Below are 26,416 nucleotides of genomic sequence, written 5' to 3'. Positions count from 1 at the left end.
AACTATTGCGGCCAAGCATTTTAGTGTGTTTCCCATGCAGCAACACTTAAGCATTAACATTTACGCTGGCCCTTAAGGGGTTTTCCCTTCAACCAACTCTACGCTTGCCTGACATCTTGTCGAGCTTAACCAAGCAATCAGTAGTGTAGCCTGTGCGTTTCTCCATGTGAATACGCAGAATGGGCTGGGTGTGAAACAAGACATGATATATTTATGTTAATAGGGATTCTGAGTGTTAGTCACACTGGTGCACCGTGCCAAGAACTGCAGGATGTAGGAAAGGTTCTCATAGATAGGATGTGATGGCAATTGGAAATGGCTTCTAACCTCCAAATGATTGAAAATATGAAGTTACAACTTTTGGATTGTACTCCGACCAATATGCTCAACATGCAGACAACACATGGTGTATATACCATACGGCAACATGAGAAGAGCTGACGTCATGCTGTCTTGTTTCCCACAGATGCTCGCGGTGGGTACTGCTATGCTAGCCTGCTGAACGGGCGCTGCGCCAATCAAAACTCGCAGCTGTTGACCAAAAGACAGTGCTGCTGTGACAGTGGACGCTGCTGGTCTGTTGGGTCCGTTCCTGAAATGTGCCCTATTCGTGGAGCAGGTGGGGTCACTCACTATCGCAGGGCTTTACATTTTGTCTATGTGTCTCTAGTATCTAAACACAGAGCTGACATGTGCTGATTTTTAGAAGAGTACCAGAAACTGTGCATCCAGGTGCCCGATGGGAACGGTGGAGGGCTGGTACCCGGTCATGTCCCAGGGAGCCCAGATCTACCCGGCATCTACCCGGTTCCATACCCTGGTCAAACAGGCCCTGGAGTTATCCCTGGTCAAATCCCCTTTCCAGGCCAAGGTCCAGGCCAAGTTCCAGGCCAGTACCCACATTTTCCGGGACAACTACCTCTTCAGCCCCCTCCACCAGGTATGATCCGGCTTTCTTTTTTTTTAAAGATATTTTTTGGACAATTTTATGCTTTATTGATAGTGCAGAGAGACAGAGGTGAAATGGGGCAGAGAGGGGAGTGACATGCAGAGAACGACCGCGGGTGGGAATCGAACCCGGGTCTGCTGCTGGGCCTGGCCCAGGAGGGGGACGCCTTACCAACTGAGCTAAAGGTGCCCCCATGATCCGGCTTTCTGCTTGTGTTTGGTTCACATTCACAATCTTAAAGCTATAGTGCGTAACTTCTGTCGCCCCCCATGTGGAATTCTAAATAATTACAACGACACTATCGGCGCATCTACATGAAGCATGCCTTTGTAGATCCATCTACATGAAGCATGCCTTCGTAGATTGCGAATAGGATTTATTTATTTCATTTTATGCACAAGTTACGCACTAGAGATTTAAAATGATACGTCTTCAAAACTGACGAGTGCAATAATAGATTATACATCATTATTTGCTGGTATGACTCAGTGGATATGCAATGCACAACCTCCAACTAGTGTTGTGTAGCCATGATAATAATCCCAATCTTGAGTAACCACAAACCACACAATCCAGCTAACAAGCTACACACTAATGATGGAAAATTTAGACTAAGACTTTTACAGTAATTGTGGACTGACGCAGCATTGTCTGTCTCATTTGGGTGTTGCTGTTGAGAGATTCAAAGTTCATGTGCAGAAAATGTCCTATCTGAAAGATAACATTCTAGCATGTTTGCAGACCAGACCATGTCAAGAGTTGAATTTGCCATGTGAAAAAATCTTCCTCAATAACATTTCCTACTGAACTATTTTCAAGGAGCTTGGCAGAGTTTAAGCTTCTCTTAAGAAATTCCAACATCTCGGAGTATTTCCTTTTTTTTCTCGCCTTAATGGGAATGATAGTGGGTTTTGCCAGACCTCAGTACAATGCTAATGTAGTGTGTAGATAGGACTGGAAAATGCAGGACGACGTGATTATGAAATGCCATTTAGCTTTTTTGGGCAGTGGAGATGTTGTATTTCCTTTACTGCTTTGTTTGATCAAGCTGTATGTACATTTTCTTGGATTTATTTCTCATTAGAGCATATATGATCCATATATGTTTGTGTGATTTTTTCTGTCAGGTCCCCCTATTATCCAAACCCAGAATATCACCAACATGTGCCAGGCCTACCGCAACCTCTGCCTGAACGGCAGGTGTATCCCCATGCCGGGCGTTGGATATCGCTGCGAGTGCAACATGGGTTTCAAGTTAGATCCAAGAGGAGAGTGCATTGGTAAGTGTCTGACAGAGTGAGGAACACTTTAATTGGAGGTGCATCAAGGTGAACAAGGATTGATCTTTATATTTCTTCCCCAGATGACGATGAATGTGAGAGAAGCCCCTGTGCCCATGGAGAATGTGTAAACACGCCCGGGTCTTACATCTGCCAGTGTCCTGTTGGATTCCAGACTACTGCAACCAGGACAGAGTGCCGAGGTTACACACACACACACACACACACAGACACACACACAGACACACACAGACACACAGACACACAGACACACACACACACACACACACACACACACACACACACACACACACACACACACACACACACAGGTACACACACACACACACACGCACAGGTACACACACACCCATCAGGAGGATGTATTGACTTTGTCTCGTCTGTTTGTTCCTGCCAGATCTGGATGAGTGTGTGGCCAATGGTCGTATCTGCAACAACGGCCGCTGTGTGAACACAGAGGGCAGCTTTCACTGTGTCTGCAACGCTGGCTTTGAGATTACATCAGATGGCAAAAACTGTCAAGGTCAGTCTAGTTGTGACATCAGTATGTATGGAGTAGAGATGTATTGAAATGGTAGTTTTCTGTCATTTCCACAGCAGTATGTAATGTTTTTTTTTGTTTATTAATGGGCCGTGGATTGTTTGGAGTTGGGGATTTCATACCAGTGCCTTTTGGAAGCATTTCTTATAATAGAAGGCCTCTTTTCCAAAGGACTCCACATTACTAATAATTACTTCTTACCTTGCAGGCATCCATTTGTTTCAATTCATTTGAGGTTGTTGCCATAATGTCTTAAACACTTGGATGTCTGTCAAACTTGCGTTGCCATTATGCTGCCATTAAACTCCATTAGAACTACTCATCAGACCCGATGGTGTGTGCCCCCACGTTCAGCTTCCATAGTTTGGGTGGAGCAGACCAGTTCTGTGAAACTGACGATCTGACATTCACACCCACCTCAAGCAGTGATTAGCCAGGAGTCTATCTATTTCTATAGCTTGATAGAGTGAACAACTGAACACTGTAAATGACTTCCAGGAAAGACTGCCTGAACTTTCTGGTTTTTAAACTCCCGTCTACCCCTGTTTCCAGTGTTGGCTGTTCGGAACAGCTATAAACACTAGTTCTGATCGAGCATACCCCCCTGGGCCCTTACATTTTCCTATGTCAAATTATACCATTGACACATAGGAATTAATTTGAGGACCTGTTGATCTGTTCAAGAATGCCCAGAGATCCAAAATTGAAGAGTTGGCTGCCCAAAAACAGCATTTTTAGTCCAAAGTTTTCCGATTCTTATGTTTACTTAGTTTTTGTTTTCGGGACTTTTCTGACAGCATTCGTAGCTCGCCAATGTACTGATTTGAACTCTCTATTCTCCAATGTTTGAGTGTCCTTGAATGAGCAGGGTTGTGAAAATAGTCTTTGCTTGGCACTGCATCGTTCAACAGCAACAACATAACTTGTATTAAAGCAAGCGAGTTTTAGGACAATCTAATAAAGAATTAAAACTAAAAGGGAGTTTATCTCTGATCGGGGATAATGTCAAGTGTATGAAATGTCTTGTGAATGGACCATAGAATCATGCAAAACCACCAGTTTGTACCTTTAACAACACTATAGTTTCTGAATGCACTGCTATCCATCTTTTAATTTGCTCCTGTTCTTTCACAGACCAGGACGAGTGCCTGATCAGGAACATGTGCCTCAATGGACTGTGCATCAACGACGATGGCAGCTTCAAATGCATCTGTAAACCTGGATTCCTGCTAGACTCCAGTGGTCGGATGTGTGTAGGTGTGTTTGTCAGAAAGCCCATCAGACAATTAGAAAATTGAATCTCTAAATAATCAGAATTGATTTTGAGTCAGTTGTTCTTTTGACATGCATTTTTTTCAGCTAGCCTGGAATGGGCTACCTCTCCGTTATGTTAGTAGTTCTCTTATATGAGTCTAGGCGCACAAGCCAGAAATCCCCCTAAAAGCCTTGGAAAAACCCCTCAGCCTCCTGGCAGGCCAGCTGGAGAGTTGGGGCACGCCTGTTTTGAGATTTTTGCACACAGCCTTTTCCTGAACTTATTCAGGACAAAGAGAAAAGAGATTTTGACTTCACCTGAATTTGACTACACATAGGCATCGGTTTAGTAGACACAAACTGGTGAGCCGCATCGCAATTGATAAAGCATTTTTCGTATTTGGCACCAGCCGATGCTGAATCGAAAACCTTAGAGGCAACATCAAGCACAGTTTAAATGACTGTAATGTTTAAACCGTAAACCAACAAATGTCCCGCAAAGAACACTCTTTTTGGGTATGTAACCTGCAGCTATCTTGCACCAAATGGCCTCAGATACAGACGTTAGATCTCAGAGACACTGACCTGGTTAAGTCAAAGCAGAAAAAATAAACAGGAGAGCAGGGTGGGGTGAAGTGTGCTGATGTCTTCGGTCATTAATGAAATGTGTAGTCTAAAGGGGCCCCGGGGCCTCATCTTTACATACAGTCTGTTAGTCCCCCAACACACGCCCAGACAGAGCACGCGCATAAACACAGACTGTGTGCATGCCGTATCATTGTTTACGCTCATTATGATAATTATTGTAATACGCTGACGGGATCAAGGGGAACGAAAAGAATGTTTTCTTAGCCGAGGTCATAAAAGTGAAGCTGTGCAGCAGGTCTGGCTGCATTTTTTTATAAATCAATTAACTGAGGACTCAATAACCTCTGCTTCAGCTGGAAATTGGTTCAATGTTATAGATTCTTACTAAACATTTTTGGAAAAGAAGTGTTTGACAAAATAACTTTTCTGTATCTGTTTCTAGATATCGATGAGTGTGAAACTCCAGGCATGTGTATGAACGGCCACTGCCTCAACACGGAAGGATCTTTCCGCTGTGAGTGCATGGCCGGGATGGCAGTGGGCCTGGATGGACGCGTCTGCGTTGGTGAGTCAAATGTTTTTCGGTCTAGGAATGGTTCACATGTTCATTTTTGGATACCATAACAAACAATAATGTCACACCAATCTCATGCCTAAAGCAACATCCTCTCTCGAGGTGAGGGAAGCTAGATATCAATGAATCAGTTACTGAATGAGAAATCCTTATTTTGTATCCAGCATGTTTCCCCCTAGTTAACTCTGCTAGAAACTATAAGTTATCTGATGCTGCCCAGAGAATATAGAACATAAGTTTCAGTTCAATTCTTTACGATGTGTCTCTTCAAGATGTTAATTGAATATTTGTACAAAGCTTTTAACAAAATGTTCAGAGGGACAATCTATTTACGGATTCATCTCTACCTTGTCGACAAATTTGACCCAGGATAACCGCAACACAAATATTTTCTAGTTAAGTGATAAAATAAGCAGAACTGTGACAAAGCAGCGTATAATCACGTTGTGATAAACTTGACTAACATCCTGTTAACTTGTGGCAGCCACATGCTCATGACCATTAAGGGGGATGTTTTGATCAACACTCATAAATGTTTTCCTGTCTCGTAGTGCTCCATTCCCCTGGACTGGCACTCCTGTTTATGCCTTCATTTTTAACATTCCTACGTTCAACCGAATGACATTTTGCATTGACATTGTGCTTTGTCTGGGGAGCGTTTAAATGTTGTTGCTCATTCTGGGTGATATCAGCACAGGAGAATGCCTCAACTCCATGGATATTATGAAGAGAGAACCACGTTTGTTATGCAATTGTTGCTGTTTATTGCAGCAACAGATTATTGCCTCTCTCTCTCTCTCTCTCTCTCTCTCTCTCTCTCTCTCTCTGTCTGTCTGTCCCTCTTTAGCCTCTTTCCATATCTCTTGCCTCTCTTTCTCACACACTCCATCTGCATTGTTTTGTGTGAAACAGACACACATATGCGCAGTTCTTGCTATGGAGGCTACAAGCGAGGGCAGTGTGTCAGGCCTTTATTCGGAGCTGTGACCAAGTCAGAGTGCTGCTGCGCCAGCACTGAGTATGCCTACGGAGAGCCCTGCCAACCCTGCCCACCACAAAGCTCTGGTACGGATATTAGAATCACTCCACCCTTCACACATGTGGAGCCACCTCCTGCCACCTGCCTGACACGCATACCTGCATACACACACAGACACTCACACCTTGTCTTGGATTCAAAACACACCTTTCAAACACACACACACACACACACACACACACACACACACACACACACACACACACACATACGTGTACGTACAATGCATGTACACACACAAACAAACACACACAAACACACACACACACACACACACACACACACACACACACACACACACACACACACACACACACACACACACACACACACACACACACACACACACACACACACACACACTTCATTCAGTCACTTCTCATTAGTCCAACCAATTAAAAGTTTCTATAGCAGAAGACGCCAGAGCTGCACCACATTAAGGAGATGGTTTTATATACATCCAGGCTAAATGAGAAAGCATGGGAATGGGAAATGACATGGTACTTAACGGTTTCGCTTAGAATTATCTTGGATTTTGGCAAATGCTTGTTATCAACTGTGCTATTTGGGTCTTTTGTTGCAGCTGACTTCCTGGCTCTGTGCCCCAATGGCATTGGCACATCCGGCGATGGACGAGGTAATGAACACAAGCTCATCGTGTGTGTTTTTCCTTCCTATTAAAGTACAGAGCTTATGGAAACCAAAAACAGCCAAATAAAGTGAAATGTGGTTACTTGGTTATTTTTTTCCTATACTATGATCAGCTTTTCTTTGCCTTCTCAGATATTAACGAGTGTGCCCTCGACCCTGACATGTGCCAGAATGGGGTGTGTGAGAATATGCTGAGGACATACAAATGCACCTGCAATGAAGGCTTCGAGGTAGACCTGACAGGCAAAAACTGTATTGGTAAGGTGTCTTTTCATCTGAGAAAATGCAAGTACATCATCCTCATCTCAAAAAGTCAGTGTGTGCAAAGTCATTGTTGTGTGTGTGTGTGTTTTTTCCTCAGATATTGATGAGTGTCTGATGAACAGGCTGCTGTGCGAAAACGGTCTGTGCAGGAACACACCTGGCAGTTTCACTTGCCAGTGTCCCAAAGGATACGTCTTTGATCAAGAGACAGACGTTTGCGAGGGTCAGAGACTCATTCGTTCTGTTGTGCAGTACAATGTCACTTTATCACTGCATGTGTTATATCCCATCCATAAAGACGGATTAATTTCACTTGAAAACGTGTCTGTTTTTGTTTCCCACAGATGTGGATGAGTGTAAGTCTAACCCCTGTATTAATGGAGATTGTAGGAACAGCCAAGGGTCCTATGTGTGCTTGTGTTCAAGTGGCAGCACATTGGACAGCACTGGGCTGGAGTGTATAGGTAAGTGAGAACAATGCTGTTTGAATTTATATAGCAATACCAAATCAGTACTGTCATTGGCAAACATCTGTATTTATTCAACATAAAAAAATAAAAATAAAAAAAACGTTGGAAATAACTCCACACTTTTTGGATTTATTCAAACCTATCAATATTTGATCGAGTCAGTATTAAAAATAGTTAAATATGGTTTAATAAAGACATTCTTTCCACTTTTTATTTCCACTTAAAAAGCTTGCCTAGCCTCAAGCTTCAACCTTGCAGCACCCCAGTGACTCAACTACAATAAACAAAGTGAAAAGAATTGGGTCAAATGCTGAACCAACACTGTCCCCATTACACTGAGACAAAATATAACCAAAACTTTGAGCACTTTGAGAAAGAATGGAGTACTTCCTTTGAAATTAAGAAATGAAGGTAGTGAAGCAAACAGCGCTCAGTTTTATATGAGAGCTGCTCTGGAGACTAATTAAATGTAGAATGTACTATATTGTACATACTATTGTCATTGAATAACACATGACCCAGGTGTTGTTTCATTTTCGCAAGAGTGTCTAGTTACTATAATTCTTGTTGCATCAATCAGAGACCACTAAGAGCACCTGCTGGCTGAAGATCGTCAATAACCGCTGTGAGGTCAACATCAACGGGGCAACACTCAAGTCTCACTGCTGCTCCACACTTGGAGAAGCCTGGAACAGCCCGTGTGCCAAATGTGAAAAAGGTGAGATGGTCGAAAGAAATTCACCATTTAATACATTTCATTCAAAGCACATTCTAAATAAATAAAACTGGCTTAAACTAACATTGTATGGTGTGCTCTCATTGTTCAGATCCCATCTGTGGTAAAGGCTTCGCTAGAGTCAAAGGAAACAACTGTGAAGGTAAGGGCCTGCTTTGATGCCACGCAGACCTGGAAACTCAGACCAGGGGAAATGCTAGATACTGTTGTTTATGTTCTGCTCTGGTTTCTCTCTGCCCACTGTCAGACGTGGATGAGTGTCAAGTGTTTCCCGGAGTGTGTATTAACGGCAAGTGCATCAACACACCGGGCTCCTTTTTCTGCCAGTGCCCTCCGGGAATGACTGTAGACGCCAGCGGAAGGACGTGCATTGGTGGGTAGTGCTTCTACAATATGTGTCCACATGTGATGCTATAGTTGTGCTGACTGTTGTGCATCAAGGCTAGACACTGCTGGTGAATAGGGTAACATTTTTAAGTAATAGATATATCATCATGAGACTTTGTTTAGTGGATTACTTAAATGACTTAACTTCTTAAACTGTTAGAATAAATATGCACATTTGGAATCATCTAACTAATTAAATTTGTATTTCTTTAAAAACCAAAAAAAGAATTATTTCATTTTGACAACATATTAGTGTCTCGACTCAAGTTGAGATAATGGTCGTTAAAGATGGTTGTATAGGAGAAATATACAAATGCAACCAGACAATGTAAAAGTAAAATAAACACCAATGTACATTGCGACCCTTTATTTACACTCTTATGAAAGTCAGAAGACATGTTATGGAAACAAAATAGTCACAAAATCTCAAAACTGTGACTTTCCAGACCTTCGTACGGAGCAGTGTTACCTGACCCATGAGGATGAGCGCTGTGGGGCTCCTATCTCAGGGAAGCACCGTGTGGACGCATGCTGCTGCTCTGTGGGTGTAGCCTGGGGCCCAGAATGTGACGAATGTCCGGAGAAGGGCACTCCAGATTATGCCCAGCTCTGCCCTCGCGGCCCTGGCTTCTCTCATAGGGGTGACTTCATCAATGGCAGACCCTTCCTCAAAGGTATAAAGACAGATTGCAATAGGTAACCTGGATTGTTTCATCAATGGTCTCTCACCTCATCTTTATCCCTCTGCTCTTTACCTTAGATATCAATGAATGCAGGATGATCAACAGCCTGTGCTCCAATGGGAGGTGTAGAAACACGATTGGCAGCTTCCGTTGCCGCTGTGATAACGGCTACGCTCTGGACCACGATGAGAGGAATTGCACCGGTGAGTAATGCTGCAAGCAATCAGACGGTGATTCAATTAGTTGACAAATAAATGAATCAACGAATTGATTCTTCTTTTATGTCATTTATCAAAGAACAATGTCAAACATCTTCTGATTCCTGATTCTCAAATCAGAAGAGTTTGGATTTAAGATCAGTGTAATTTGATTTCTTAAGCGTTTCTGCAATTTTTGGAATCTTTGGGGAAAATTGTGAAATTTCACTTTTTTCTGAAATTGTATGGACTTTAAACAATACATTGATGAACTGCTGATGAAAATAATAACTACTTGCAGCCTTTCTGGTGGTTATTTTACACACTTCATTAGCTGTAGATTGGTTACTTAAAAGACCACAAACATAGATTCTTCAGGCATCAGCGGTTCACTTATTGCCAAAATATGTAAAAGCAGACATACAAGAAACTGCTATTTCTGTCTGGAATGTTTGCTCAACATCAGCTATGACAATATCTCAGCTCCGTTTGTATCCCGGCTAGTCTAACCAATTCTTCATCAGTTCCCCCTTTCTGAATCCCTCTGCCAACACTAATTACAGTGAAGTGGTGTAAAGCCATCGCCTGCATTGAGCTCATTCAGTCTAATGGGAGTCTGGCTGCTTTGGACTTGTTGGAGCCGCTCCCTGTAGTCTGGTTAGCTGCATTTCTGCTCCGTTGAAATGTGCACACATCATTTTAGGTTTAGATGCCGGTGCCATGGCTTTATTCTGAAATAATTTATAGGCTCTTAGTAAGTGAATGGTATCTGGGACCTTTCAACCCCATATGAGTGAGATCCTAGACCAAAGTCTTTCTTTTAAGAGTTTTGAAATGTGGATTAAATAGAAAAAGGGAATCAGCCAGTTTAGCCTTTAGACTTTGGGAGAGGCTGCCTAAACCATCCTTAAATCCACCTCTTCATCTCATTTTGTAGCTTTCTTCTTTTATGTAGAACCCTTTTGTTAAATAGTGTGTGCTTTTAGGCTTTGTTCACCTGACGCAATGTATAATAGCTTCATTCCTTTTACTACAGATCTTACTTGTTCATCTATTTGTTGCTGAATTGAAAATCAGAAAAAAAAAAAAAAATAGCGATATCTACAAAAAATTTTTTTTAACAAAGGGAACTCCCTATGATGTTCTCTTTATGCATGATTGTAAGTGTTTTTAAAAAAAAAGGGAATTCTAACCTCGCTGAGTTGTGTTGCGTTCCTTCTCTGCAGACATCGACGAGTGCCGCATCTCTCCTGACCTGTGTGGACAGGGCAGGTGTCTCAACACAGCGGGAGATTTTGAGTGCGAGTGCTTCGAAGGCTACGAGAGCGGCTTCATGATGATGAAAAACTGCATGGGTGAGTGACACCTGCACACATGAAATAAATACATTCATTGAATCACCTCTTCTGCTCAACATGGTTTGTTACAGTTGCGTGCACAAGACAGAGCTCTCTCACATGAAATCGTTTAGTCTGTGACGACACAAGTGAGAAACCTGATCTCCTTAACAACTCAATCGCACGCCCTGTTTAAGTGGCATTATCTGAGAGCAGAGAGCCTCTGCCAACCTAGAAAGGTCTCCAAGTATAAGGGAAAGCCCGTTACACACAAGCCCAGTCTCCCAATCACAACCCTGCCATCTCCGCCACACTCCCTCTTGGGCCATAATCTCTGGATGAGGTGCCTGGGCTAACATGCCAGACCTGGAACTCAGTGTTTAGACGGCTGATGTAATATGAAATTTGTAGGCCAAGTGCATTTGTGTGTGTGTGTGTGTGTGTGTGTGTGTGTGTGTGTGTGTGTGTGTGTGTGTGTGTGTGTGTGTGTGTGTGTGTGTGTGTGTGTGATAGAGACAGAGAGAGAGAGAAGAGAGAGAGAGACACACTGACAATTAAACAGACTTTATTTAAACCCCTGTGAGTTGTTGATAGGATCCAATCCGTGCAGTCCAAGTGTCGTTACATACGCTTTTTGCAAAAATTGTTCTTTATTACATACTTGATCTGGGTGTGAGGAGCACTCAATCAGCATCATGGTAAAATGATTTCTTATATGCAGCTAAAAGTCTAAATGTTCTGCCGTCTGTGAAAATAGTTAATGCTGTATTTCTAATCTGGTCTGACGCCATTTGATTAAGTTCTTGGGAGAACCACTCACACAAAATGGAGAGTCTCAATGCTTTTGTTGGACTAAAGCTGCCATGAGACCAAAATTGGCGAGACCGAATTTACACACATGCTTTGGCAAAAATAAAGCAGCTGGGACTGGAAATAATGTGGGCAGGGTTGCAATCATTAGCTGTTAGTAATGACAGAGCTAGCACGCTAACACAAATAAATAACACGTACTGTATAACCAATCTCAGTTTTCAACATCAGTACCAGCCACGGAGCTTCTGCTTGTACTCTTTCTCCGTGCGGAGTCTCGCTGTTTTGCAAGTAAAAGTTTGAACAAGGGTACATTTGGACCTGCTAATGTGCCTCACATTATAATTAGAATCACAATTTTGAATGTATCAATCTGGTGGGCTTTGTTTAAATTGAAGAGAGGCAAAAAAAATATTTGCAGTGACATTAAAATTAAATAGCTCTACTTGTCTGTGTGTGTGTGTGTGTGTGTGTTCTACCGCCAGACATCGATGAGTGTGAGAGGAACCCTCTGCTGTGCCGCGGTGGTGACTGTGTAAACAATGAGGGCAGCTTCCAGTGTGTGTGTCCAGAAGGGCACGAGATCGCCCCTGATGGCTCAGCCTGTCTAGGTGAGTGACCAGTTTGTCATAATCCGCACTTTTTTCCTCCCTCTTGCTTTTCTTCTTTCTTTGAGAAAACCTTTGTGGCAGAATGTTGTCTCTACTGTATTTCCCTGAGGGATTAAAAAAGACAAAAAGGGGTAAGAAGAAAGAGACCAATAAGTGGAGATGTTCTCACAGGGTGGACAGTTTGAATGATGATGGATCTGGATGCCTCTGTTTCTGCCTGTGTGTGTGGGCTTACTGGGGCTCTGTGTGGAGTCAAGTCTGTGTATGTGTGTGGGATATACTGTATATTCTTTGATAAATTAAAGAATATACAGTCATCTCATCTTGACTCTAGACTGTTGTGTTTGTCTGTGTGTGTCTGCATGTTTGATGGTATGCAGGGTGACTAAAGGTGACCAAGAAGAGTTGTTATAGTAATGTAGCAACATAGCTCTTAAATATATGCTTTAAAAGTTTTATATAAGTCTTAGATACTGTCCATTTAACTGTGTGTGTGGTACTGTAGCTTTAAATTGTTTGATGTATCATTCTATTGTGTACCTTTATTCTGAATTGTCTATTTTTGGGATGCAGCATCTGCGGCATTTAAAGACAGGCAATAATTAAGAGCCATTTAGTATTCTAATTAACCATATGACCTGTAAGACAGTTCACAACATAAAAAAGGTTCTTCAGTAAGTGATGGTACTTCGTGGAACAGACTTTTAAAGAACCAGTTACAACCATTCTTTTCTGTGTGGAGTTGATTGGCGAAGTAGCGACAGTAAACTTTTTCTACAAAGAACAAGAGAAGAGCCTGACTTTCGCAGCTGCAATGTTTCGTTTATCGCATTGAGCTGATCATGTATTATTCACTGGGTCTCATTTGGATGACCTAATGCAGTGTGCGGAGCTTTCAGCCCATGACCTAATGCTCAATCACTGCCCCTCACGCTCATTTATTTTCTTTATTACCACCCAATGTAATAAAAACAATGAAAGCATTACTAGAAGTGAACTGCCTGCCTCATCCCTCCCTAAACAATGTTCTTCAATATCTCTGGTGAATTAACAAGCTGAAGTGCTAAAGTGATAATAAACAATAATAGACTCCAGTTACATCGCACATTAGATTCAGATGGGGTGTAATACAGTGGGCTTAATGATGTCAGATTCCTTGCTGGAAATGTATCACTGGCACGTGAAGTTTTCCTTCCTGATGTCCAAGTATATGGATAAACTTCTAAGCTTCCATCATGCATACATACTACTCGTCCCGTACAGCCAGCTTTATCCTTATTGATTTGCCATAATTTGATAAATCTTTGCTCTTTTTACAGATATCAATGAGTGTGATTTGAGTGACAGGCTGTGTAGGAATGGCCAATGTGTCAACATGATCGGGCGCTACCAGTGCACCTGTGACACGGGGTACAAATCGACTGAGGACAGACTGAACTGTGTCGGTGCGTATTGAACAATATGTCACTCAGTATTTCCTTTCAACGATTGTCCTTTAGTTTCCATGGAAGGCAATCCGAAAGTTTGAGCGCCAGCAAAACGGTATTTGTGTTCTTTCCGCCTCTCAGACATCGACGAGTGTACCATCGAGAACGGTGGCTGTGAGACTTTCTGCACCAACTCAGAGGGAAGCTATGAGTGCAGCTGTCACAGTGGATATGCCCTGATGCCTGACCTGAGAAGCTGCACTGGTAAGAAGCTTTGTAGCGTGTCTCTTTTGTCCTTCTGGCGTCATTCATCTGTTATTGTAGGTTACTCAGTAGGCAGTTGTCTAACACTTTTAAATGTATGTTTGATGCACTTGTCATGAAAACTGCCTATTGGTTGTACATATGGTAGAACAGAATTCATTTAAAACTTGTATTTAGAGAGAACAAAGCAGGGAAACAAGAAACCCGGTCTTCATGGCCACAAGGTCAAAGAAGGCACACATTGGTCTACAGAGATAAAGCTTGAGGAACAAAATCTTAAGAGTGTTAATTTGCTGTTTGCTTAAAAATTCTTCTAAATAATGATACGTGGCTCAGTATTGATTCATCTGGCAACGTGTACTGGTATTTCTTGTTTAGAGTGTATTATTTTTTTCTTTTCTTTTCTTTTTTTTTACCATGGCAGCAGGCCTTAATGTGCTGTTTATAGAATGAGTCCTGTTACTATACAGACAGAGATCAAAGCAGTGCGATTGTCATTTCAGTGTAGTTTATGCAGAAGAAGAGCTGAAAATGATTTTGCTGCTGCTAAGCATAATGTTTGCTCTACTGCAAAAGCTCTGTCCTCTAACCATGTTGGTTTATGAGAGAAGCATTGTGTTTTATGTTGTTATCTTGATGTGTTTTTTCCTGTCCTCTGTACTTTGTCTGTAACCATTTACTGTTTTAAATGTATCTTCCGGCCTCTCTGTCTTCAATTGTCAGATATTGACGAGTGTGAGGAGAGCCCAGACATCTGCGAAGGAGGCCAGTGCACCAACACCCCGGGGACGTTCCAGTGTCTGTGCTTTGACGGTTTCATGTCGTCTGAGGATATGAAGACTTGCCTGGGTAATGGATGCACAATGCATGCCCAAAACAAAACACTGCACCAACAACCTCAGCAGATCTGTGCTTATTAGAACCAGGTCTCTGGGATTTACTGAAACAAGGCAATTTACAATTAAAAGGTTATTCAAGGTTTGAGTCATTAGAGTTAGACCTCATGACTCAGCAGCATCTGTGTGTGGTGATATGTATTGTTGTTTTGGGGATTTATGAGACATTGTGTTAGTGGAGTTGTGCAGGGAGGAATGTGTGACCTTTAGATGTCTGGTTCCACTGAGTGAGAAAACAATAAAACCTGACATCCATAATGTAAGGACTTCTCAATGGGTCTGCACGAACACATACTCTACTATTGCTATTAAAAGTGTAAACCTTTTAAAGCCTTAAAATAGCTCATGATGGATTTGTTTTGTGACTAAACAAATCAACAAAAGCTAATTCAGTTTCGTTCAGTGTCCTAAGCTTTTCCTTTATTGTAGTTGTGTTTAGCAGATTAACATTCTTTCTTGCTCTTTTTCTGCTTCACTTTTGTTTTATGTCTAGATGTGGATGAGTGTGAGCTGAACCCAAACATCTGTCTGAGTGGGAACTGTGAGAACACTAAGGGATCCTTCATCTGTCACTGTGACCTGGGATACTCGGTACGCAAGGGAACCACGGGATGCACAGGTGAGCAAAACACATACACACACATTGAGGAGAGGTCCCAGGTTCAAATCCCGGACGAGCCCCCAAATATGTAACGTCCCGGTATGGATCGGGAAACAGTTGATGTAAATTGGACTGTAGGAAGGATGGAAGATGCTTGTGTAAAAAAGTATTAATACAATTTATTTACAAAGAAAACAACAAGGAAAGAACACAGGTTGCCACATACAGACATGGCTCGATCAAGTACAAAAGCTTCTCCTAGCACAGTCAGTCAGTTGCCACCCGTCAGAAACGAAGGAGGAAGAAGAAGGTTGCAGGGTCTCCTCCTGCTTTTAACCCCATGATCTGAGTGAACACACCTGCGCTCACTCAATCAATCATAGATGGAGCAACCTGGAGAACAAATTAAGGAGGACACACACACAGAACAAAACAAATACCTATATGTAACACATACCCGATAATTCCCAACCACAGCAGAATGTCCTGTCTGTGGAAGAACGTGGATGGGAGTGAAAGGATGGTGAGTCAGTTGAGGACTGCTGCTGATAAAGTGGTAAGGGCGGTGTGTGTGTGTGTGTGTGTGTAGTGGATTTGCAAAAGACAGGAGGAGGGAAAGCAAGTCGAAGGGAGAGGTGAGCAAATGAGAGGGTGCTAGGAGGATATCTGGCTTAGCAGAAGCAGCGCTGACATTACTCGCCCCCCATTCATGAGCTCCTGTCTGACTTGATGAGAAGCACCTTACAAACAACTGACACACACTCACATCCGCTAGCAGCAGCAACAACAGCGGGAGCAGTGAGGTCACTCCTTTTTGTCTGACGCATTGCATTGCACCTTTGTTTATTCTGTTTGTTGCTTTTTCATTAAGGTTGGTTAAACATTACGTGAGGGTTGTGCTGCATATAATCACCTGAAACGGCTCCAGAACACATAAATACACAAAAAGTCCATCCGGCGTCTGTAGACTCTTTGTGCCAGTTTGCGACTCACTCGTCGTCCAGCCAGAGTTTAAAGTTACTGATTTATACGGCCACTTAAACGTTTCGGGGGATTTGAGGGGCTAGCTGAAAGTCTGGCCACTGATCTTATCTGGCATCGTCCCTGCCTTTTTTAAAATCAGTACACACACACGCAGACACACAAACACACACACACACACACACACACACACACACACACACACACACACACACACACACACACACACACACACAGCAGCAGCTCGTCTTCCTTTAGACGCAAATAAACAGGTCTGTCTGAAGTCTGAAGTATGATTCAAACCCACTCACTCAATGACTCATACACAGTCATGCTCATTCTAATCCCATTAAAGTGTCCATACACTTTCCCTTGTTTTGAGAAAGCCCGATGTTGCAGTAATGCAGACGGTCTTGATTCACATGTTTGGAATTTCAGCCTCAGAATACCAGGGAATCAAGTCGCTAATTCCTCTCAGGCATGCAGGCAGGATGTCTTGTAATAGACAAGAGAACAAAACTACTGCTACTCTTTTTGGAACGGATCCCCCCCCCCCCTTCCAATATATTAAGATGAAATGCATAAGAGATTGGCTGTCATTGTCGAAATTGCCTTATGTGAGCATGTTTGAATGCTTATACTAATAGTCTTGCATGTGCTGGTGTGAGTGGTCATGATGAGTGAGTGGTATCCTCAAAGGCCAGATCTGATCCAGCTGTTGAGGAAAGCTCCCACAGGAATTATTTCCCCTTTGTTATTACACAACGATGGGAACTCAGTGGCAGCATGTAAGCATTCGTGCGTGCATTGGAGAATTTGTGGGTATTTGCGGGTGTAATGGAAAGTAATGGGACTGGGTGGAGATGTACTAGTGGAGTTTACAGGGCTGGGAGTGTCTCAGCTTTTAAAGAGAGGATCAGTGTGATGGGTTAAGGCTTGATTAACTTTTAACACAATGACAAAACAGTCAAATTATTTGAGTTAAAGTTAGATTATGCGACTTTAAAAAAATAAATAACATAATCTTCCTTTTAAAGGGGGAGTCAGCGATTCTAGCTCATATGGACGATAACAACATACGGCTATTCACTAACAACACTGGGAAAGGAGCTTGTCATGTGTTAAACAAAGAAATAAGGAGAGGTTGGGGTACAAAGAGGGGCACTTCGAAGGAGCGAGAATATTTGATAGGCTTAATTTGGCTTTCATCAGTAGAGATTTTCTCACTTTTTTGGAAGCTTATAGCTTTTACTACAGGGCCACGTTGTCAGGAAGGCAGCCATACCTTCAGACATTTTTAGACAGATACTAAGACAGACAGGCAGAAAGATGGGTAATCAGGCAGGCGTAAAGCCTGGGAGTCTGCTAGACATCCAGGTAGACAGATGTGTAATTCTCTGCTATCCCGCTTTATCTTCTTTTGCCATTCATCTGTCAAACATTATCCCTCGTTAAATCAAGCCTTTTTCTTTTTGACACCAGCTGCGACCGCTGACACGCTTCTCGCATGCAACAACTCGTGTTTGCATTTTATTTCTCCATGTGAGAATGTGTCATCAAAGGCTCGAGAGAAATTATCTTTAATTCCGCCTGTAATCTTGGAAGATTTGTTTACTCCCGGCCTTCATATTAAGCCTGTCATCAAATGTAACGTAAACACACAGTGCCCTCTCCTCAGGAAGACTGTGTAAAGCAGCAGCACTGATCTTTAATGGACAGGGTTTTGAATTGCTACCCTCACAAAGATAGACACAAAAAAAGGAGGATGTCTCATTGGCTGAGAAGTGCTAACATCTTGATTAAGCTCATGGCATGTTGTCCCCTTGATGGGCGAATACATGCGTGTGTACACACATGCACGCATGTATTCATGCTCGGACACACACACGCACACACGCACATGCACGCACACACACGCACACACACACACACACACACACACACACACACACACACACACACACACACACACACACAATCCCTCTATCATCCGTTTAGCACTAGGTCCACAGGCTCAAGGCCAGGTATTGTGTTGGTCAATGTTACACAGAGGTTGTTTTGGCTCAAAATAGCAGCCATCATTGTTTTAGGGTTAGATTTACAATCTCTTATCACCGCCAGCTGCTTCATAGAGATCCTTATTGGTCCCACCCTGCAGGATGTAAACAGCTTTATGTGCAGGGCAGATTTTAATAGTGCCAATTTAATTGGTGTTTATTTATTAGAAAACCAGGGCAACATACAATAGGCTATCACGTATAGAGAGACATTTTTATAACCACTTAATCTACTAAGTACCTCAATATTTAATCTATTGGCAGAGTTCACCTATAATTACCGGGTGAGCCGTGAAGGAATGTTTATTTGTAGAGTTGGCACATTACCCCAATCAAATTTTTATCGAAATTATATTTGGGAAAGATCAAATTTCCAAACTTGACATCTGGACTGGTGAGAAAAACAAAAGATGAGTATTGAGAGAAGGCTGTTATAAGAGCCTCTTGTGAGACATGCAGTGTATGTGGGTCTGTGGGTGAGGAGGGAAACCTTTGCCTAAAATAACCTCAGAAGTACTAGTTCAGACACAGGCAAGGCCTGAGCATATCATTCACCCTCTCATCTTTAACAAATCAATCAAAATGTATTGCTCTCTGGGCACACTTGCACAATGAAAATCCAGAGAGTGGCTCTGCTCATTAAACCTCCACAGGAAGGCTTTTAGTATCAGAGGTCTTGAGAATGTCCCTGTGCCTTCTGCTCTGAAATACAGCCTTTCATAGATTGAGATGGTGAACCAAAAGGACTTAGGGCTGTCATCTCCTGCTGCTCCACGCTTTATATGATTCAAACCAAGCTCCAACATGCTCCATAATGACATGAACCCCACTGAAATGAGAATGCAGACCCAAACCATCTGAGCAATGTCTATTTCTCTTTACAGTACAGTACAGTATGGACGTACTTATCGTTTGTTTCCTCTTTGTCAGATATCAATGAGTGTGAGATCGGAGCCCATAACTGTGACAGACATGCCACCTGCACCAACACAGCTGGCAGCTTCAAATGCAACTGCGCTCCAGGGTGGATTGGAGACGGCCTAAAATGCACAGGTAAGGCTGATGACTGTATATGCACCGAAAATGCCGCTGCCATGAAATTGGTCCATTCAAATACTGTAGTATAGCGGTAGCCTGGAAATCCAGACCCATATCTAGAACGATAGAGGGTCCTACTTGTGCATTTCAAGTGCGAATGTACGCAATTGGATAGCACTACAACCAATCAGAGCAATGAACAAGGTGATGTATTAAGCCCCATTTGTTTAGTGGACAGCGGGATTTCCTGTTAAATTAAACTTTTGCCGAACATTCCTCTTACTTGCTAATGAAAGATTTGAGTGCTGGATCACATCTTTCTGAGCTGCTAAAATGCTAAAGTCACAAAGTTTTGAGAGTTGGACTAATGAATAAGTTGAAAATGTTTAATATCACAAGCTTTATCCTTATACCTACATGCATGTCATTTTTTTTGGATTTTGCCGTGTTTCAGACCTGGACGAGTGTTCCAATGGGACACACATGTGTAGCAACAACGCCGACTGTCTCAACACCATGGGTTCATACCGCTGTGCATGCAAGGAGGGATTCTCTGGAGATGGATTCTACTGCTCAGGTCACACATAAAAAACCAATATTCTAAACCACTTTTTAGCTTGTAAGTAGATTCATGAATGCATTCTGTGTTTACTGACTGTGTGTGTGTGTGTGTGTGTGTGTGTGTGTGTGTGTGTGTGTGTGTGTTTGCGGGGTCACCTCTACAGACAGCGATGAGTGTGCAGATAATGGCAACCTCTGTGATAGTGGCCACTGTCTGAACCTGCCAGGAGGCTACCGTTGTGAATGCGACATGGGCTTCATCCCCACTGTTGACGGCAAGGCGTGCGAGGGTAAGGCAATGCTACACTGTGAATGGTTTGTTTGTTTTCCTTTACTGAGAATCAGCTGATCAAAACAGATGCTGCCTTTTAAACAAAACTCGTGAGATATTATTTTGGACATGGGAAGTTAAAAAATGTTGAGACCATTGATAGGGACAGACAACAACAATTTTATGTTTGGATTTTGGTTATTTTTTAATTTTTGTTTTGTAATTTGGTGTTTTTTTTTGCATCAAGTTTTCAAGCAAGTAATAGTAGCAAGCAAAAGGTAGCCTACATATAAAAAAGTATTAAAACAAAAAATTCAAAAAAATGTGTGTGACAAATGCATTTATTTATTTGTTCATGTGACAATATCTTAATGTTTGCTAGTCACCTAACCTTGTGTGAGCTAATGTGGAAACTTAGCACAAACCACGTCTGTCCCAACCAAAGAATATAGCCTACATGAATATTTTCATTTAGTTTTTTTCATCCAGTCTATTTGACTTGTTTTTCCACATAATATGTACAGTCATGTAATAACAGGGTTTATCGGAAAATTCTAATAACATATGAACATATGAGACTTAACTCTACTGGGAGAAGAACTAACATTAGCTAAAATGAGCTTGCAATCGTTAGCCAGCTAACATAGCTGTCACTCAGACTCAAGGTTGAGAGGGCACGTCTTTACTGTCTATGGTAGGCTCAGGCTTTCATTTTGTTTTGACTTAATTAAACATAACTGTGTTTGGCTAGTCTTTAGTTATAAAGAAAAGATTGATAAAAGTCTCTGAGTTTTCCTGATGCATAAAAACGATAGATTGGGTGGAAGGAACTCTTGTTTTGCTTGCGTTAAAGCTGACCCTTTCAGATACAGTTTATCCCTGCATTCATTCCCTTTATACGCTTACATTGCATAATTTAGGTTTTCCTAATCTTTTTTTTAAGATATTTTTTGGGCATTTTTATGCTTTATTGATAGTGTTGAGACAGAGTTGAAATGGGGCAGAGAGCGGAGTGACATGCAGAGAACGACCGCGGGCTGGAATCGAACCCGGGTCTGCTGCTGGCCGAGGCCCATGGGGGGGACGCCCTACCAACTGAGCTAAGGGCGCCCCGGGGTTTTCCTTATCTAAGTATCCCATGCACCATAAATCTTTTCAGGAATATTATAACAGGGCTGGAGAATTTGATGATCAATGGGGTGATGTAAGTTTGCATGTGGACTGAAATAACCGAAGAGGGATCTCGTATGAAATCCTTATCTGAGCTGTAGAGTCCACGTACTGTGTGAACACGCCTTGTAGCAGAAGATTGTGATTCATGCTTCCAGTGATAAGGCATTGCTGGACCCAAATGAATGAGCGGACTGACCTAATTTTGCTGATGTGTCAAACATCCTGAAATAACCTGTCCAGTCCCGCCTGCCTCAACTCAGGCAGGAATGGACAGTAATGACTTGTGCAGAGTCTAATGATGTGGAAGAGCACAATTTCATAACCTTGGCTGCTGCTCCAATAGTGTATGTGTGCGTCTGTCTGGATATGTCTGGGCATTTTTTTCGCCCAAGAACTGTCATTCTTTAGCAGAGGTGAGCGGCCTTCACTTCCTGTTGCTGGCTGCCAATTTTCCACGATGATCCCATGATCTACTAATCCCTCACAGCTGGGTCTCTCTCTCTCTCTCTTTCTCTCTCTCTCTCTCTCTCTCTCTCTCTCTCTCTCTCCGTCTCTTTCACAGACATAGATGAGTGTACCTTTGCTGACATCTGTGTCAATGGACGCTGCCAGAATATCCCAGGACTTTTCAGATGTGAATGTAACATTGGTTACGAGCTAGACAGAAGTGGGGGCAACTGCACAGGTAAGACAAGTCAACACACCAGTCCAACTGCCTGCCCCAGACATGCTCTGTTTACGCCCAAATAAGCATAGGATGTTTGAAAGATTTTGGAAGGAATGGAGCAACATCAGTGAACAGCTCTAACCTCCAAAGAGAAAACGTCACTGCTGCTTTATGTTGTGGAAAACAAAGACAAAAAAATATAAAATGCATTTTATAGCTTTGTGTTTCTTTCTCAGATGTCAACGAATGTGCAGATCCGACCATCTGCATTAATGGAGTGTGTATCAACATCCCCGGAAGCTACCACTGTAACTGCCCTGCAGACTTTGAACTCAACCCTACTCGGGTGGGCTGTGTAGGTGAGACTGAAAAAGTTCTCACTACACATTGTTGAGGTTTTAGCGTATCATTGAAAAAGCTTTGGGCAAGACCAGCCTGTTTAAATGAAAGTGTGTGTGTGTGTGTGTGTGTGTGTGTGTGTGTGTGTGTGTGTGTGTGTGTGTGTGTGTGTGTGTGTGTGTGTGTGTGTGTGTCTTTCTGTGCACAGACACTCGCTCTGGAAGCTGCTACCTGGATGTCCGTAACCGTGGAGATGCATCGGAGAGCTTGGACTGCTCCAATGAGATAGGAGTTGGTGTTGCCAAAGCATCCTGCTGCTGCTCCCTTGGCTTGGGTTGGGGAAATCCATGTGAAGCATGTCCCGCTCAACACTCCAGTGAGTCATCCCCAATTATGTTTCAGTTCAGTGGCAAGTTGTGCGACCTCTGTCCATAGATGTATGGTCCAAGAGAGGTCTTTGAGGTGACATAACACACCTCTTGGTAGCCACAGTAACGTTCTATATTGAAGGATATTCTAGATGTATGGCCTACCAGGGGTAATACACGTTGTACTGTACATTTAGTGCTATATTTACTGGGTGTTGATATTTTCATATCTACAGTGGAAGTGTTGAAAGAATTGTTGGCAGACTTTTATGCAGCTGTGCTCCTGATTTGGTCAGTGTAAAGCAGATTTTTTTTTATTATCAATAAATTATTGTTCACTAGTTTGCCTTTAGATTTAAGTTTTTCAGTTTATGTAGCAGATTAGTCTTACAGTTTCAGCCTCTTCCTCAAAACACTGTCCTCCACAAGAGAATAAGTAAGGATGAAACACTTTGGACTGTCTTTAGTTTAGTGTTTAAGTGTAGTAGGCAAGGGAATTTCAGTCAAAGTCAACTTAGAATGTCTCAATCTGTCTGAGTTATTTAAGGGTCACTGGCATTGATGAGCAGGCCTGTCAAATCCTTCTTTGAGTTGACTTGTACCATGGTGCAGAGTAAATCAGACAATCAGGCAATTGGCACCTGCTTCCCCTTCCAAGTATATTGAAGTGGTTTTCTTTTAAATGCACACACTTTGTAAATCAGACCCACTAAGTTGAGTGTTAGCTGCTCTGCCAACATCCAAGCTACATGCTATGTACAGGCTTGTTTCTGGTAAAGATGCGACAGCTTTGTAAGATTCACGTGGAATTGCCAACAGATGGTTTGAAAAACATTACAGGAAGATCCTCAGCCTTTTTCAGTTTGGGCGAAATGCTTGCTGCTATGAAAATGTGTTGCTTTGTAATTCTGAGTAGCTGCAGTCATGTCCATTCCACTGGGCTCTGTGGACAACTCTCAGACCTAAGATGGCTGATCAGAAACGAGGAGTGAGAGAAACCTGGTTGATGTCAGATGATCAGAATTGTCTTTTTTCAGGCATCTGATAAGGTGGAGTCAGCGATTCTGGCAAAAATCACTTTTTGTCAAAATCAGTGAATGTCTCTTCAAAATCCGCTACCTGTCTGTAGCCTTCTGTGTGTGCACTGAAAAAAAAAAAGTTAATACAGTAGGTTCACAAAGGGGCCTACCATAGCTAGCAACATGCCCATTTACAGAGCCTAAACTGTGTATTTTCTTACTTTATACTGTAGTAAGGACAGGTAGCCAGGTAGGAGATATTCACTGATTTTGACAAGTGTTTTGACAAAAAGCTTTATCCAGACGCACTTAGTCCACCTTCAAGTCCACGTCTCACCATCAGCTGACCGGCGCTGTGAAATCCTGCCATAAAAACAACCTTGTTTGTGTTGTGTATTTGTTGCCATGGTTTACGTGATCTAGCAATGTGTTTCTTTTTTACAGCTGAGTACAAGACGCTGTGTCCTGGCGGAGAGGGCTTCAGACCCAACCCCATCACCGTCATCTTGGAAGGTCAGAAATCCACACACACACACACACACACACACACACACACACACACACACACACACACACACACACACACACACACACACACACACACACACACACACACACACACACACACTCACCCAGCCACCCATAGAGTTGCTGAGTGTTTCCTTCCTCTCTCTGCCAGACATCAATGAGTGCCAGGAGTTGCCAGGCTTGTGCCAGGGCGGACAGTGCATCAACACCTTCGGCAGCTTCCAGTGTGAATGTCCGAGAGGCTACGCCCTCAACACGGAAACCAGAGTCTGTGAAGGTATTTCCCACTTGCTGCTATGTTTTCTACGCAGCTCCACAGACACATGAACAACACACAGGGTGACCTTTTCCTCCCTAGCTCTTGCCCTGGGATGTTTCAGTGGGAAGGAAATTGAGACCAGCCGCCGAGGCCTTTCGTTCGGAGAAGACACATGGAGAGAGGGGAAAAGAAGACACAGAGAACAAACAGAAATATTTAACCTTTTCTGTCCCATAGACTCAATTATAGATTGAGCATAAAGCCTTGTTTACACTGAGCGGTGCGGTGCGGTTAGGTCCGGTTAGGTCCGGTTCGGTGCGGCTTGTTATGCTTTTATTGACGTTTCCACGAGTTTCCACTAGTCAAAGGAGGCACATAACTCTGGTCTAGTTTTTCATGTGTTGCTCACCCTGCTCAGCTCAGTGGGGATGATGAGACAGCTGAATGCCTAACTGTGTCCAGAGGAGCGAGGCTCTGATGTGGTCAGCCCTCTCCTCGGGGAAGTACAATGAGTCCCCCTGTAGACAGCACAGAGATGATAGAGGGAGGGAGAGAGGGAGGAAGGAATGAAAGATGGGTGGGGGGAAAAAAGAGATACATGAGAAGGGTGTTTAGAAAGGAGAAACAGGAACAGAGGGGAGGGAGGTGAGGGTTAGACAATGACATGTGTCTGGCGGCATCTTAATTAGCATGTGTTTGTTGGCCAGGAGAACAAAAGCGGGTGTCCAGAAAAACGATCCGCTATTTCTTTCATCAATCAACAGTGTAGATGTGAGCACTGTGTTTGCTAATAAGCAGGAATGTTAATAGAGAAAGAAAAAATACAAATGATATGAACAAGGGCGTTAGGTTTCGATTCAAAATTGTAGAGGACACCTTAAGTGGGGGGTCCTCCTCCAGAAAAGTTTGAGCTTCAAAACCTCGTTCCTTGCATCCTAATTAATTTTTATGCACCAATATGGTAGCCTGGCTCCGCCCGCCTACCTACTTCCGCTCAAATTTCATTTTCCCTTTGGTAGTCAGTCTGGGGCTGTGGTGTATTCATGGGTTCCTGCTCAAACAGATTTCTGCCGGTCCAATCAGTGAACAGAGGAAGTGGCTGAGAACGATTACGTCGAGGTCGTGCGTGCCAGTTTCAGTTGTAGTCACAGGAAGACAATGGATAAGGATACAAGAGAAGCTATTCAGTCTGTTGTGGCAACGCTGCCGAATATCGATAAATTAAAGCTGGAGCAAGAACAAGCTTTGCTGAGTTTTGTTGGTTTCCGGCCGGTCCCGGCGCAAGACATACGTCACGACCAAACGCTATGCGATTGGTTGGCAGATCCGGAGTGGCCACTGGGCAGATCCTATAATTTTAAACCTCAACAGACACCCGCCTCCAAGTGAGGGAACGTTTGTCAATTGAGCAGTTCCAGACCTTCTGTACAAATGAAATTAAGTACAATGGTCTGGTAGAACCAGGCTACCAATATGGGCTTTTCTGCATCAATTTCTTTGTTTATTTATGGTGGAGCACATTTTATATTGGTAATGAAATGTCAAGCCAACATTGAAAAGGAAAAGTGTGCGCTA

The 26,416-nt window shown here is 42.8% G+C and overlaps 1 protein-coding gene across 1 annotated transcript in view; it reads left to right on the top strand.

The window, feature by feature from the left end:
• The window catches only part of fbn1 (fibrillin 1), a 61,343-nt gene that overhangs the window by 17,075 nt on the left and 17,852 nt on the right, over window positions 1-26,416 (top strand). The window contains exons 10-40 of the mRNA XM_080025901.1: window positions 467-619; window positions 707-940; window positions 2,077-2,229; window positions 2,313-2,432; window positions 2,648-2,773; window positions 3,926-4,048; window positions 5,076-5,198; window positions 6,120-6,272; window positions 6,830-6,883; window positions 7,030-7,155; window positions 7,259-7,384; window positions 7,506-7,625; window positions 8,212-8,349; window positions 8,459-8,509; window positions 8,615-8,740; window positions 9,201-9,428; window positions 9,515-9,640; window positions 10,861-10,989; window positions 12,267-12,392; window positions 13,712-13,837; window positions 13,961-14,083; window positions 14,807-14,932; window positions 15,473-15,598; window positions 19,549-19,671; window positions 20,111-20,233; window positions 20,382-20,507; window positions 22,224-22,346; window positions 22,565-22,687; window positions 22,876-23,043; window positions 24,499-24,567; window positions 24,734-24,859. Of these exons, the coding sequence (XP_079882027.1) occupies window positions 467-619; window positions 707-940; window positions 2,077-2,229; window positions 2,313-2,432; window positions 2,648-2,773; window positions 3,926-4,048; window positions 5,076-5,198; window positions 6,120-6,272; window positions 6,830-6,883; window positions 7,030-7,155; window positions 7,259-7,384; window positions 7,506-7,625; window positions 8,212-8,349; window positions 8,459-8,509; window positions 8,615-8,740; window positions 9,201-9,428; window positions 9,515-9,640; window positions 10,861-10,989; window positions 12,267-12,392; window positions 13,712-13,837; window positions 13,961-14,083; window positions 14,807-14,932; window positions 15,473-15,598; window positions 19,549-19,671; window positions 20,111-20,233; window positions 20,382-20,507; window positions 22,224-22,346; window positions 22,565-22,687; window positions 22,876-23,043; window positions 24,499-24,567; window positions 24,734-24,859 (4,017 nt within the window). The remainder of the gene's footprint in view (window positions 1-466; window positions 620-706; window positions 941-2,076; window positions 2,230-2,312; window positions 2,433-2,647; window positions 2,774-3,925; window positions 4,049-5,075; window positions 5,199-6,119; window positions 6,273-6,829; window positions 6,884-7,029; window positions 7,156-7,258; window positions 7,385-7,505; window positions 7,626-8,211; window positions 8,350-8,458; window positions 8,510-8,614; window positions 8,741-9,200; window positions 9,429-9,514; window positions 9,641-10,860; window positions 10,990-12,266; window positions 12,393-13,711; window positions 13,838-13,960; window positions 14,084-14,806; window positions 14,933-15,472; window positions 15,599-19,548; window positions 19,672-20,110; window positions 20,234-20,381; window positions 20,508-22,223; window positions 22,347-22,564; window positions 22,688-22,875; window positions 23,044-24,498; window positions 24,568-24,733; window positions 24,860-26,416) is intronic.

Source organism: Ammodytes marinus (genome assembly GCF_949987685.1).
Source record: "Ammodytes marinus genome assembly, chromosome: 1".
Taxonomy (NCBI): Eukaryota; Metazoa; Chordata; class Actinopteri; order Uranoscopiformes; family Ammodytidae; genus Ammodytes; species Ammodytes marinus.
The sequence above is the reverse complement of the archived record's forward strand: the minus strand, read 5'-3'. Positions and strand labels throughout refer to the sequence as shown.